General features: G+C 50.6%; 1 protein-coding gene across 2 annotated transcripts; it reads right to left on the reverse strand.

Annotated features, from left to right (window-relative positions):
- Window positions 1-2,698: 2,698 nt before the first annotated feature.
- Window positions 2,699-13,394, reverse strand: TMEM171 (transmembrane protein 171). Of its 2 annotated transcripts, none has more exons than XM_045848355.1 (4): window positions 12,431-13,394; window positions 9,144-9,849; window positions 5,101-5,242; window positions 2,699-2,976 (listed from the first exon to the last, which is right to left on the reverse strand). In XM_045848355.1, exons 2-4 carry the CDS (start codon window positions 9,778-9,780, stop codon window positions 2,781-2,783), a joined length of 975 nt encoding a protein of 324 aa, XP_045704311.1. In that variant the 5' UTR covers window positions 9,781-9,849; window positions 12,431-13,394; the 3' UTR covers window positions 2,699-2,780. The 2 variants fall into 2 exon arrangements, with proteins under 2 accessions (XP_045704311.1, XP_045704310.1); XM_045848354.1 differs by having other exon boundaries at window positions 2,699-2,979; window positions 12,431-13,393.
- Between the last annotated feature and the right edge of the window lie 1,289 nt (window positions 13,395-14,683).

The following is a 14,683-nucleotide window of genomic DNA, read 5'->3' on the forward strand; positions in this document are numbered from 1 at the left end:
ACAAATGAACAAAACTGTGGTCTTTGCACACAATGGGTAATGGCTCAGCTCTGGACAGAAGTGAAGCGCTGACACCGGCCGCGGTGCGGCTGACTCGCAGAAACACTGTGCCACACGGGAGGCGGCAGAGAGGAAGGTTGCGCAGTGTATGATGCCACTTCTCTGAAATATCCCAGAAAGGTAAATCTATGGAAACAGAAAGCAAACTGGTGTTTGCCTGTAGGTGAGGAGTGGGGGGAGGGGGGAAGAGAGTGGGGCATGGCTGCTTCAGGGGAATGGGTTTTTAATCTTGGAGTAGTAAGAATGTTCTGGAAATAGAAAGCGGTGGTGGCTGCACAACCTGTGAATGCACTAAATGCCACTGAATTGTTAGCTTTAAAACAGTTAGTTTTATGGGTCAGGCATACCTTGTAGATACTGTGGGTCAGCTCCAGGCTCCCGCACTAAAGGGATATCGCCATGAGGGGAATCACACGAATGCCTTGATTTCCCAATGTATATAAAATTCTGTTTACACTATATTGCAGTCTACTAAGTGTGATGGCATCATGTCTAAAAGATGTACGTACATATCTTAAAAAGTACTTCATTGCTAAAAAGTGCTAACCATCATCTGAGCCTATTGATGAAATGGTTCTGATATAATTGCTTGATGAAGAGTTAACCACAAACCTTCACTTGTAAAAAAAACACACCTGCAAAGCAAATAAAACGAGGTATGCCTGCTTATGAATTTCACCTCTGTTAAAACAAAGTGTTAACACATATAAGGGAAAAAGAAAAAAAAACGTATAGGTAGCCGGGTGGGCTTTCAGATGCCATCTTCCTTCGCCGGGACGTTCGTGGGACAGCGAGGATGCATCGTTCAGACGGAGCGGCCTGTGGTTCCCGGCCCGCAGCCGCCCCTTCACTCTCCCAGACCCTTCCCGGCAGGCTGCGTCCCGCTTGGCTGCATACCCAGGAGACCCCTGGGAATAGGATAGACTTCCCTAACCGGAAGGTCGTATTTGTAACAGCTGATTCAGGTTTACTAGCATACAGAAGTAAAATACTTCATTACAGACTGCAACTTAGAGCCATTAAAAGGGCTCTTGACTATATATGAGAACTCAAAAATGATTAAAACTAATTCTACCTAGAAGTTTCAGCTTACTCATTATAAACAAATAACAGCAGAAGGAAGTCGTGACCATCTACCCTCTGTTCTAATTTTAAAATGTGAATAATTACCCTTTCAGGAAAAAAAGCACAGAATTTTTAAGAGCAGTTTAAACCAATAAATGCCTGGTGTAGAAAGAGGCAAGCACTGCAGATCAGACCACCGCCCACCTGATTGGTGATGGTGGCAGCTCCCAGGACATTATCGGTTGCAGCTTCAGCTCAGCTACTGGAGCAGTTTCTCCCGTGAGCTCTGCTTTCAGGCACAATACTGATTTCAACGGGGATTATGGCTTGTGTAAAAGGCATAAAACGTTCACATTTTTGCTATGTCAAATTTTGTTCCCCCAAATGCTAAATTAGTACAGATTTCATCTTCTAAGAATCAGTTTCTCCCAAGTAGAACTGCTCATACTTAGGAATTATTCCTTAAGGTTTATATCTAGAATGAAATATTTATTACTGGACGCAACTGAACAAAAGGTTTTGTTCAGCAGTAGCCTTATGAGAATGAAGGTCGGTGATCCAGACGGTTCAGTGCCCCTCCGTTGTCACACGGAAAGCCACATCCTTCCCAGACCTCTCCAGGGAAACTGGTGAGCAAAGTGTCCCGGGAAACTTCTCTAAAAGGATCCCTTCCCTACACGGAGGCTTGGGGGGAGGGGCCAATACAATGGTAACTGCCCCAGTGTAAATTACTTAAGTACCCTAAATACCTTCTTTCAAAAAAAGAGAGAGAGAGAAAGAGGAGGAAGGAGAGAAAGAGAAAAGGAAAGAAGAGGAAGAAGAAATAACAGAAATTAGGAGAGCAATCCAGAAGTGATTAACACTGGAAGCAGAAGGGACCCAACTAAACATTAATGACCACTTCTAGCTGCCTTTGACAGCACAGCATCCTGAAATACCCGCCTAGCTTTTGGAAACTGCAGAGAGGGGTTCAAAACCCTGCCTCTCCATTTAGAAGCATGTGACCTTGAATAAGTTCATTAGCTTGTCCCAGCCTTTTTTTTTTTCCCCCTCCAATAGGAATGATCCTACTGACTGCCTGGAATGGTAGGTCTGAGTGAGAGAAGGAGCTTAAGCATCCATCCAGCCAGGGGGCCCTTTTCCTCCCCTGGCGTCTGAAGTCCTAACACCCTAACCTGTGTCGGGATTTAATGAGTGACCCCAAGCCAAGATGTGCTCCTGTGGTATGTAGATTATTTTGAGCTAAAGACAACTGAGACCCTACAAGAGAAAAGTCTGTCCCTCTGCCCCTTTAATTACCTAGAAGAACTTGAACTGGGGGTCTTGCCCATAAGAAATTACAAGAGAGAACCTTTGTTTGTCCACCCCTAGGGCAGGGCAGAGTGCTAATTACTGAACACCTGCTCTTCTCCTCCTGCTGCAGGGACACTCTGAAGCCCCAGAGCGCCTCACCTGGGCCTTAGCTCAGGATGCCACACACCCCCCCACCTCAACTTTCCGCCCTGGCCCTCGCACACAGGTGGGCGCTTGTCACGGGTGTTGATGCCACACCGGGAAATCAGAACACAGCCAATGCAATTGTATTTTTTATTAAAAAAAAAAAGTTAAATAAAATAGTGATTGGTTCTATATAAAACTGAACTGGAGTCCATAGTTCATGGTGGGGGAGGCGGAGGAGAAGGAGACAAGGCTGTGGCTGTAGCAGTTTCTTTTTCTTCATATCTGGGAGGCGATTCAGACGAGAGCTGTGGAGTGTGTGCGCTCTCCGAGGATGGAGGAGCCCCAGAAATAGTGTATATGGGCACGTGCTCCCTCACAGAGGCAGTGCCTTGGTCCTCAGGAGCCGGGGTCCTGCTGGAAAGGGAGAGAGGACGGGAAAGGGAGGAGAGGGAAAGAGTAACACACCTTAAGGAAGAAGGTTCTTTTCAAACATGCAAGGACCTAAGGAGCAATTTTTTCCACATTCTGTTTATACCTATGTTTCAGTTCCTTGTCCCTTACTTTCCTTAGAGCCGATCGTAACATTAAGACAGTCTCCCTCCTGTCGTCATTTCCTTTGTCACCGAAAAGACAGGGAGCACAAATGTAGAGGGGCCGTCCAAAGAGCACACGCGCACACGCACACACACATGTGAGTCACTGTTCTCTACTACTTTGTCCCCTAAGGCGGCTAACAAAAGGCAGACGACCTTATGCAAATAGACAATTAAATCATTAGGCCACAAACTGGGAGAAAGCAGGAAGGTGTGCTTCACTGACGGGGTGGGGGTCGGCCACAGGTCCACCCACCTGCATCTGAGTTTACGTGCTGCTGCCTTCTAGCGACGTGATCTCTAAGCCGCAGGCCCTCCCCTGTAAAATGGGGAGAGCAGTGCACACCTCCCAAGACTAGGAGAAGTACATGAGGTCATGCGAGAGAAGCCAGACTCTGGCCCACAGAAACCATCGAAGCAATAGTAGGAGTAGTTTTTGTTTTATTTACTAAGGTTAATAGATGTTTCTTTTAGGGCTTGGAGAAGTTCATCATTGGAGAAAAGAGTAGAAAAAGTCACTAACAGAATCCTACAAATGTCCAGAACCTAACCTCCCCTTCTTCCATGCAGGGCAGTTCCCACATCCATGACTGGCGGGATTGCCAGCTCACCACCCCATCTGAAGCACAAGAACACGCGCCTGAGAAGGTGGGTGGCCAGCCAAGGCAGCACCACCCACAGCATGCTCACTGCGCCCCTCAGGCCCTGCTTCCCACTCCGTTCAAAAAGGCACAAGTCTTAGTGCCTGGAAAGTGGCCTGTCACCGAGTCCTGCTCATCCGCTCACCTGCCTTTTGAAATCTCCCAGCAATTCTTCCTTCACTGCCTGCATCCTGGTTTCTCATTTGAGAAGGTGCCAGAGCCTTCGCCAGCCCTGCTCCTCCCTGGCACTTCAGGAACTCCTTCCTGTCACACCTGCCCCTGTGGGCCCTCTGCAAGTCATAACTCCCTGACCCCCTGGTTTCAGCAACCTCTCCCCAGTTCCATCTCTTGGTCAAGACCCAGTGCCTTGAAAGTGCCCTCCAGTCTACCTGGAGAAGCCACATCTCACTACTCCTCCAACACAAGCGTCTCCCCATCTTCCCCCCACCTGCACCGAGCTCAGTCCCACCTCCTCCTCAGGCAGCGGCATCCACTGTCCCTGTCACTCACCCTTGACCTCTGCTCTTCCTCACTGTCCTGTTCATTCCAGGTTCCTTCCCACATACCATGGTTCTAGGCTCCTGTTACCTCAGGCCTGTCCTTGGACTCAGCCCCCTCCGACCTTTGCCCATTGTGAACTGGGCTAACTAACCGCTGCTTGCAGCCCCCTGGGCTGACTCCAAAACCTACAGCTGTGTCCCTCTGCCTCAAAGAAAAGGCACTTAGATGTCCGCTATTGCATCGGATCCCTGATACACCCCCTAATTTGTGGGGTGGGGCTGTGGATCTTACATTTCCCTTCAATCAATCTGAGAAGGCTCTGAGGCCCCGGGAACAACTTATTATTGAGGGGAACAGGCAGATTGGTCAGGTCAGGTGCAGGTGACTTTAGCCAGTCACTCGGGTGCCTCTGTTAGAGGTCCCCTGGGGTCCTGCACCTCCCCACAATCTAAAGCAGCACGTGGGGGGCCTCCAAGCCCTTGCTCAGTGCTCAGTGTGGCTGATGGGTTGCTGAACATTTTGAGGGTCGCCCCTGCTAGGAACACACAGTAAAATGCCTGGAGAAGGCTTCGCGTGAGCCGAGCACAACCACTTTTATAATCTGTAACCTACATGTTGCCCAAAGTCCCCTGAAAGGCACTGTTAATATTAAGGCAACAATTCTTTCATAATGACAGCAAAAAAAGATATTCACACTCTGATGTTTACTCCTGTCCAACAGCCTTAAAGCTGATTTGGCCTAAATACAGGCCTAAAAAAGATTAAAATGCTGCCCATGAACTTTAAATGGAAAGTCTTACCTGTGGTTAAAAATACTGTAATAGGAAGGCGGACTTTCATTTGGAAGCGAACTGTTAGCCCCAGGACTTCGAGGCGCTGCAGCAGCTGAAGACTCAGGAAAGTAAGGTGGTGGAGGGGGCGGGAATATTATCACGGCATCACCTAAGGAAACACAATATTTTGTTGAAGATCCATGAGTAATAAATGCAAACAAATTAGCAAGAGCAAAATAAATTAATTACGTATTTAGCCCATCGATAGAAATGGTCAAAACACCTGTGCCAACTCCAGAATTCAAAAGAGGGCTGATCAGACTTACAGAGACGGAGGGTAGAAGTTCCCAGGGGCTGGGAGCAAGGGGGACGGCACTGGTGTCTCCTGGGTGCCAAGTCCCTGTGGGGGCTGATGGGAAACTTCTGACAGTCGCGAGGGGTGACGGCTGCACAGCATTGTGAATGCACGTAACGCCACCACACTCTTAAGGAGGGTCAGGGTGGTGAATTTTATGTTACATGTGTTTTAACACAATTTTTAAAAAACAGTTGACCTGTACTTCATTGCAAGTCTGAGTGACAGTGCTTCAATGAAGCATTTCCTAACAATGTGCCTCGCTTGCCCTGTCCACAGCTTTAAAGCTTTTCTCATTTTTAACTTACAATTTTCATTCATCAAAGGTTGGCTGTTGGATAAAGTGTCTTGTCTCTCACATGCAGTTTCACCTCTGAACAAATGACAACCAGCTACCCTGCAGCCTAGCGCTGGTATTCCACAGCTGTGGTTTATGCTCTTGTAGTCTTTTATCTACCGGCAATTCACCCAAGCCTCACAAAACAAAGTTAAACTCAAACATCTTGTTTTTAGCATTCCCAGCACACACACCTGTGTTTTGGGGAGGAGACACTCGGGACCAGATGCAAGCACTAAGCTGTGTTCCAATTCCAATACAAAATGCACCAGGTGAGTTGCCCAGAACATTCTAGCCCTGAGGCAAGCACCACTACATAGAGGTTTGAGGACAGCCTTTGGGAGTCAGCGGCACCACATGACAGCACAGGAAACATGAAGGAGGAGAGAGCACTTCTCTGGGGAAGGAGCTGGGTTTGCAGGGAAGGAGCTGGGTTTGCAGCGGCGGTGGGCGGCAGATCTGATGCTTGCCTAGGCAGGGGCAGGACTCCGTAAAGCTCCCAGGGTTCCATTTGCCAGTTACCAAGCCAGCATGGCCCTGACCAAGTTCTTTAACCCCTCTAGACCTCAGCTGCCACATCTGTAAACTGCAGGCCATAACTGCACCTGCCTGCACCTGCCTCAGGACGGGTAGGAGGATTGGGTTCCTGTGCAGCCACTGAAACAGAGTTGGGCCCAGAGCAAACTCTGTCAGCTGCTCTGCACCCTCAGAGGTGCCTTCTTCTCACTGCCCAACAAGAGGCACTGATCTGCATGTCTGAAGAAAGATTCCCAACTGGCAGCCGTGGCCAGTGGTTCCACTCTCCACCTCAGTGCCCGAAGCACTTCCCGGGAGGTAACTTAGCCCTTCAGAAAACCCATTACCTCCATCACTCCTAGTTGTTCGAGCTTTCCTCGCTAACCCAGACTTGATAAAACATAATGGTTGTCTTCTCATTTTTTTCAGAAGGTCTGGGTAGGTCAGAGGAAGCAAGGTTAAGCGCTCACTTTTAGTTACACACTGGAGAACACAGGACCGGGGCATAAGCCTCTAAGGCAGGCCAGTGACCTATCAAACACAAATAAGGAAATGTTCAAAGTCACCCGTTATCTCTGGGGCTTGTCCTTCCTGCACGGTCCATTTCCAGCCCTCCCTCACCTTGCAATCTGCTTTCACCAGCAAAGATGTCCCATCGCCCCCCGGGGTTTCCCCTTCCCCAGGCCTGAAGAACTTGAGGTTCTCTGTGCCTTCACAGCACAGGCCCCTGAGGGAGGACTATCTCCTACACCTGCCTGTGTAGCCAGGGTCCAGCGCTGAGTGTGTCCACAATGTGGACATCGCTGGTGCATCTACTGGGCGGTGGGAGAGACTTCCGCCCTGGGAACAGCTGAATTCTGGGACTTAGGTCCAAGAGCTGCCTCTTAGTCCCCCAACTTCACTCGTAAGGCAGAACTGACCTTTGAGAGACAATGTCCAGGACCTTATGAATTGTGCCAAAAGTCACAAATGATTTATAAAGCTTTAACCCTTATCCCATAATATCAAAGGAGAAAAAACAAGGAGCTAGGGTGTCAGATTTTCACAGGCTTGATGGGACTTAAAGGGTTAAGTGGCAAAGACTTTAAACTATGCAGTGCAGTGCCGACATCAGACCAGACTGCCCAGGAGTCTCCCCACCCCAGCACCAGCAGCCCTGCTCCCTGACACCTCCCATTCTAGCCACCAGGACAGAGGCACCCAGAAGTTCTCCTGATAGCAAGTCCAAAGGGCACACCTCAAAATGCTCTCAACGAAGAAAAGACTGCGCACCTCACCAGTGCCTTCATCTGGGCCCCACTTTGCTCCCTGGAAGGACTCGGAATGGTCTCTACTGGGTGAGCCCTTTTGTCATGTGACAACTACCCAGGACACCTGGGGAAGATGGGAAGAGCAGACACAGAAACACAGCTCAGTGCATTGGGGAGGGTGCTGTGCAAGGGCCAACCCACCTGGGTTTGGGTCCTGGCTCTGCCACTGGCTACTGTGTGACCTTAGGCAGGTTATTTGGTGACCCTGGGCCTCAGGGTTAAGAGTTTATTCATCTCTAACTTGGGGGTACTAAGAGTACCTGCCTCAGTGGGTTGTTGTAGGTGTGAAGGAATTTCATACAATAGGCCCTTGAAGAGCACATGCTAACTGCACTTAGATGGGTGTTTGGCACAAGAATAAATGTTATGTATGTGTTATCTATCATGACTAATACCTGTACTGTCCCCTGACGTACATAAATGCACGGAGAAGCAAGCTGGGAGCACCAACCCAGGCTTGGAGCAAGGGCTGTCTGAGTCCACCTTCCCTTTCTCCCTGAGTCCTGGTCCCAGGGCCCGCAGCCCAGGGAAGTGCCTGCCTGTGCTCCGTGAGCCCTGCTGGCTCTGGCTGCAGCCACCACATGAGGATCATCTCACTCGCACCCTCCTTCTCTGTTCCCTCCAAGCTTTCTGCTCTGGGATTCTCTTTGCCTGGCCTTTTAGATGTCAAGGCTGTGGCTTCAGAGCTTCATCCTTTCAAGAGTGGGAGGCTGGGGAAAAAAAGTAACTTGCAAAGATGAGAAGTGATGGGGTTTTCCCCTGATTGTGTGAAGCTGAGGCCAGCGCTACTGGTGGTGTTCTTTGGGGAGTTGACTCTGGGATAATCCATCTATTCAGCCAGACCCAGGGGACCCAAAAGGAATTTCTAGGCATTCCATGGGGGAAAGAAGTGACAGGTGTTGTCATACTTTGTTTCCATTTATGCCTCTGCTTCCAAACTTTGCTCTAATCCTGAAGTTACAGAAAGTAAAGAACAATGAAGAAAATGGAAGGTCCCTCAGAACATAGAGGACCTGGAAGTTAGTGCTGGAAGGAATCTTAGAAGGGCAAAGCTCATTTTATAGACATGTAAACTAAGGCCACGAGAGGTTAAGGACTTACCCAAGGCAGTCAACCAGCGACAGCTGGGGATGAGAACTCACGTGCCCGCCAAGGCCAAGTGCCACAGGTTTCAGTGTGAGAACAGTGGGGGAAAGAGGATCACTTGGCAGGTCCCTAAGGTGACAGAGGACTCACAGATCGTCTCTGAGGTTCTTCTCACTTTCCTCTTGATTTGCTTTGTTACCTCAAAGTCACCACTTAGAGTCCAAAAGTTTTTGCTAAATAATAATGAATTGCTGGGACAAAATGATGTGTACAAGGACTCCTCTGGGGCTTACCTTTGCAGCAACACTGTGTGTGTGTGTGTGTGTGTGTGTGTGTGTGTGTGTGTGTGAAAGAGAGAGACAGAGACAGAGACAGTGAATCTAGGCCAGACCCAAGGGCAGCCCAGAGAAGCCTGGATACGACAGCCACTGTGATGTGAGCAAGCACAGGAACGACAGCCACCCACCTACGGTGACCTGGACAGGCTCCGTGCTCTGGGTCTGTCTGTCTTCACTCTCGGAGGCATGCTGGTCCTCACCCAAGTTGTTTCTCCTCTTAACGTGGGCCACCACGAAGAAACACAATCCCATGAGCACAATCAAGGGCCCCAGGATCTGCAAGGACAGGAACCCACAGATCTGGGGCTCCTCGTTGGCAGTGTCTGTGTCATTCAGCGTTTCCTGCTCCCAGTCTGGACCACAGCCAGGGACCCAGATGCCCAGTATGCTGATGAGCATGCCGCTGGTCAAAAAGAGAAATCCAAAGATGAGGCACTGGGCAAACTGGCGGCTCTCTCCGCAGATGAAGGCTTGGTCAGGGTCCGCCTGGTGGCCTCGAAGGCGCCCCTCACGGAACTGACGTAGTGCCCGGGAGCGGGCCAGGATCACAGCCGCAAGCCCGACCACGGCACACGCAGGCCCGACGACCTTCAGCACCATGCTGCAGTCCGGGAGGGGTTTGTATTGGCATGCCTGGAACCCGAAGATGGAGAGCAGGACTCCCACAAACAGCAGGATGGCACCAAAGACGAAAAGGAAGAAAATGAGCATGCTGACATGCCTGTCTTGCTGGGCCCCGCCTGGTTCAGCGGCTGCAGGAGACATGGCCAGGAGAGGCCCCCGCCCCAGGGAGGGGTGGGGTGTGTTCCTTTCCCTCCAGTGGTGCCCACAGCTCTGCAAACATAACCAAACTCCAAATTAAAGTGGGCACAGGTGTTCCTGACCCACCCTGTCCTCTCGCTGGCCGTCAGAAGTCACACCAGGATGAAATCATAGGGAGTAGAACTCTATCCAATGGACACACTGCAGAACAATGAATTGGCTCATGAGTCAGAAGGACTGGCATTCAGGAACTCCTGAATACTTAATTTTATGAAGATATTCAAGAAGAGGAAATGCAGTTACCATGTACCTAAGAGTATATCTAAAAAACAAAAACAAAACTCTTTACGGGGCTGTAAATTATGGCATAGAAAATACAGTCAATAATACTGTCATAATTGTGTATGGTGTCAGGGAGTTACTAAACTTACTGGGGTGATCACTTTGTAAGTTACATAACTGTCTAATCACTATGTTGTACATCTTAAACTAATGGAATATTGAATGTCTACTGTAATTAATTTTTTAATTTTAAAAAAGATTCTATTTATTTTAGAGAGAGGGGAAGGGAGGGAGAAAGAGGAGAGAAATATCAATGTGTGGTTGCCTCCTGTGCACCCCCCACCAGAGAACTGGCCCACAACCGAGGAATGTGCCCTGACTAGGAATCGAACTGGCAACCCTTTGGTTTGCAGGTCAGCAGTCAATCCACTAAGCCACACCAGCCAGGCTAATTTTTTTATTTTTAGTAAATATTTAAAAAAACATAGAACACAAGTAACTGGATGTGGCTTTTCCTGTTCTAAGTCTTACAAACTCACACTCTCAGGCAAAAAAAGAAAAACAACAATGGTGAGTGAGGGAACAACCACAAGGATTATTTTTGATTTACAGACGTTCCACGTTTCATCACAGCTGCTCTGAGCATTTCCATGTCAGTACATTTTTGTTCAGTAACTAACTTTCCATTTCCTGTTTCAGACCCGCAGCAACTTTCCATTCCGTGCTTTATTCTAAGGCTACATCGACAGGAGAGCCAAGTTTCAATTGAACAGGAAGGCAGTTTGGGAACTCAGTGGGCTTAGTGGTTATTAAGTTACTTCTGTCAAAATGTGATTCTTGAGTTCTCACTCAGGGGCTTCCTTGGCCTGGAATCTGGTGGCCTGGCTGCTGGGGGGTGGGGGGGCCGGGATGACCTGGGGAGGGTGGCAGAGCCGGTGAGGCGGAGCCTTGTCTCCCAGGTGGCCAGGCAGCCTCTCACTTGCCCCCCTCCTTGGTGCCACCCACTTCCACAAAGAGGCTGAGGCTGTTAAAAACAAACAGCTGATAAAATCACCAGTTACAAAGCACTAAATGGCAATAGAACTTGACTTTGAAAGAAGAGCAGGAGTGAAATCAAGTGAGAAAGCACCTTCCACAAGATCACCCAAGCCCTGTTCCTCACGGGTACCACAGATTAAATAAACCCGGAGCAGCTGTTTCAGAGTGGTCTGGTGCACACACACTGACTTCGGTATTCCGTTACCCGGTTCACTCTACTCTAACGGGCGGGTATTTTACCAGGACCTTTCAAGTCGGGGCATTCGAGAAGACACTCCCAGCGTGAAGACTGTCTTCACTGCTCAAGGAAAGAGAACCTTTAAAATATCTTATGCCATTTGCATCCATGGTCACATGAAGGAGCTCAAGACCGAGGCCAAGGCCATCTGGACAAACCCAAATCGGGACCAAGCCGGGCCAGTGTGGGTAAGGAAAGCAAACAGCCTGTCTTAGATGAGGAAGTACTTTTCCAGGAAAAAGTATGATAGAATCAAAAGGAAGTTGAAGAAAAAAGGAAGTGTAGGAGGGAAATAAGATTTTATTTTTAAACTTGGACAAACTATATTTATGAAGATGCAGTGAAGCTGAGACAAAGAGATTTAAAGTATTGTACCAATATTTTTTAAAGTTTCTGAATCATGTTATCCCTTTTGCTAGCTCTGGGATAAGGGCGATTCTCTGCTACAAAGTCCTATCAGGGATTCATTGTGTTCCCGGCACCTTCCGTTTTGAAGTGAGTCGCAAGGCTTCAAGCATCTCAAGGCAAATTCCCAAATACCAGTAAAGAAAACAGAAGCCCCAAACTGGATTTAGGCTTCTTTCCGTGGCCTGGTGGAGTAAGCACAGACGTGTTAGTCCCTGAAGCAAAAGAACGTGTGGGTCAGTCTGTCTGTCGATTCTCTCTATACATGAACTCACACAGACACACGGACACCTACACTAACAGAAAGTGTAACCTTTTCCAAATGCCAACCTACACTTAATTTCGCTGAAGCCAAACTCACCTCCCTAACACCCTATCCCTTTTCCTAAGGGCATTTCCAATTCAGCAGCACCTAAGAACTTCCAGAGCTCTGGTGCGGTTGGGGATCCAGGCAAAAAGGCAAACGTCTTTCACGGGAAATAGCCCCGTGGGTTTTAGGGAGATCCGGCGCAGCAGCCCCGAGCGAGCGGCTGGGCACGCGGCTCCCTCGGGCACAGGTCGGCGCACGGTCCTCGGCGCTGGAGCCGCTCCTGGCAACAAGCCTCGGGCGTAACAACGCGGCGCCAGCCCGGCGGGCTGCGAGCGCAGGTCCCCGGGACCCGGTGAGGCTCGGGGTCCGGAGTCGCTTACCTGCGGCTCCGTCTAGCGAGCGTGCTGGCCGCGCCGGGGCGCTTCCCGGGAGCCTGGCGTGGGTTTCGGGGTAGGCGCTCAGCGGTGCAGCGCCGGCCGCGGGCAGCCGGCTGATCGCAGAACCCCTCCGCAGGCTCCCACCTGCGGAGGGCGGGCCGCCACTGTATTTACAGGAGGAGGCGGCGCCGGGAGGGCGCGGCGGCTGGGGACGGCGGACAGGGCAGGGCCGACTGGCGGGAGCTGGCCGGCACCGGGTGCTGCCCTTCGGGGACGGAAGCGCGCCCGGCCTGGCAGTGGAGAGTGAGGTGCGGCTTCGCCGTCCAGGTCTGGGGGACCCGGCCGCTTCCGAGCCCGTGGCTGTGCGCGCGAAGAACCCGGGTGTAAATGAGCACCCGCACCGCCCCCCAGGTCTGCAGCCCCAGGGGAATCGGTGGCGAGTCGAGGGACTCCTGGCTGTCCGAACTGCGCGTTGCGCCGGCCGAGGCTAGCTTCCAGGGTTCGGGGGAGGGGGCATGAGAAAGGGAATGGGCTTTTGCACTACCAGCGTGGCGGCAGCGTGGGGCCCCCCGCGTTCCCGCCGCCGCTCTCTCGGCCGCCCCGCGGCCTGGGAAGGGTCCATCCAGTAGCCCTGTGTTCCTGCTGCCGTTCCACAGACTTTGACTGGGGGTCACTGGAGCAAGTCCTCCTCCGAGAGTTCCCCGGTGAGGAGGTTATAGAGATAGATACCAGGTTCCAGAAACTTGTGCGCCATTAGGAGACGAGGGTTCTCCACATCCGAGCCATCCTAGCTCCTAGGCTGAAGCAGGACCCTGGCTGTCTCCATTCCGGGCCAGCCCTCCCTGCCTCACTCGGAGGTCTGCTCGCACCCCTCCTTGGCCTTAGAACCCCCTTCCCAGTTCTGAGTCGCTAATGATCTGCTGGAATTAAACTGGTAACTTTCCCTGCCCTTGAACCAGAAGGTTCAGGATGGGTTTGCTAATCCACGTGCTATTTGTAACCTACCGGGTGACACGTGACAGGACTCAACTGTGCCACTTTGCACACCAGAAGTCAGGGCGTGTGGAGGTGAGTAAAGGGCTCAGCCCAAGCTCCAGGAGCCTTGGGGACTTCCCCATCCCCTCCACTTTTCCTTAGCTTCCTATCCACTTTGCCTGGAACCCCGTGAAGTTAACGCCACTTGCATTAATTAACCTTGTTAAAGTACAAATACATAGCATACCTTAATATAGCAAGTTGTTCCCAATAGTTCTCACTGAGGGCAAAGATGAGAAGAGTTTTAGCTAACTACGGGAAGTGAGAAGGAGACTCCCAAAGAAGTGGTTGGAGAAAAGCAAAGAGGGAAGGGTGTTAGCTGGGCTCCGAGGGCTGGACGCCTGGGTGGTGAGATGTGGCTTCACCAGGGGATGCATACTGGACAAGTTCCAGCGTTGGAATTTGTTGGGGACACTTGCCCAGTGGCCAAATGTGGCCTTTTTCACACTTAGCACGCCCTGGCCACTGCAAACCCCTCCCCCTACTAAATAAAGGACATTGGTTATGACTGTGATGAAGAACCCTAACCTGGTGACCCCATGGTCTTGTGAGGCTCTGTGTTCCTCTCCTTACCTGCAGCCCAAGGCTCTTTGCTGTGTGGCTCCAGGTCTCAGAACGCTGGAGCCAGAAGGCAGTAGGGGAGCTAAAAACAGCTGTTTTTCAGTTGAGGAAAGTGAGGCCCAAAGAGAGAAAGTTAGTCCAGAACTGGTTAATGTGAATCAGATATACTGACTCTTCATTGTTCTTCCTGGGTATACCTGTCACCCAGAGGATACACAAAGCCACAAACTCAAAAATGGCTTTTTTATTACATGCCTTTTAGATCATTATAACCATACAGACACTGCATCCCAAGGATATTGCAGCAATCCGTGTCCAGGCTGCAGATAATGCCGATCAAAGTGTCAGGCATACCACCTTCCGGAAGGGCCTCAAAGCACACCTCGCACACAAGCAGAGAGCCCACAGCGGCGGTTGCACAACAGCGGTGGCACCGGCCTGTCTAAGACAGCAGGGCTGGACTATAGAGTTTGCCCTCTCTGCTCAGGCCAGCTAACAACTCCTTGTACAAGAGACCTCGTGTCTCCTCCCTGCTCATTCTTACCTTCTGCCTTATTTAGAACTCAGTCTCTAGTCGTGTTGTGTGTGGACCTGCAAGGGGCCTGTTGATACAGCTGCCCCTCTGGTGCCACATGACTGCAGGCTGGCCACACATGACAG

Source organism: Phyllostomus hastatus, unplaced genomic scaffold, assembly GCF_019186645.2.
Source record: "Phyllostomus hastatus isolate PE091 unplaced genomic scaffold, TTU_PhHast_1.1 phas_contig_58, whole genome shotgun sequence".
In the NCBI taxonomy this organism is placed as follows: Eukaryota; Metazoa; Chordata; class Mammalia; order Chiroptera; family Phyllostomidae; genus Phyllostomus; species Phyllostomus hastatus.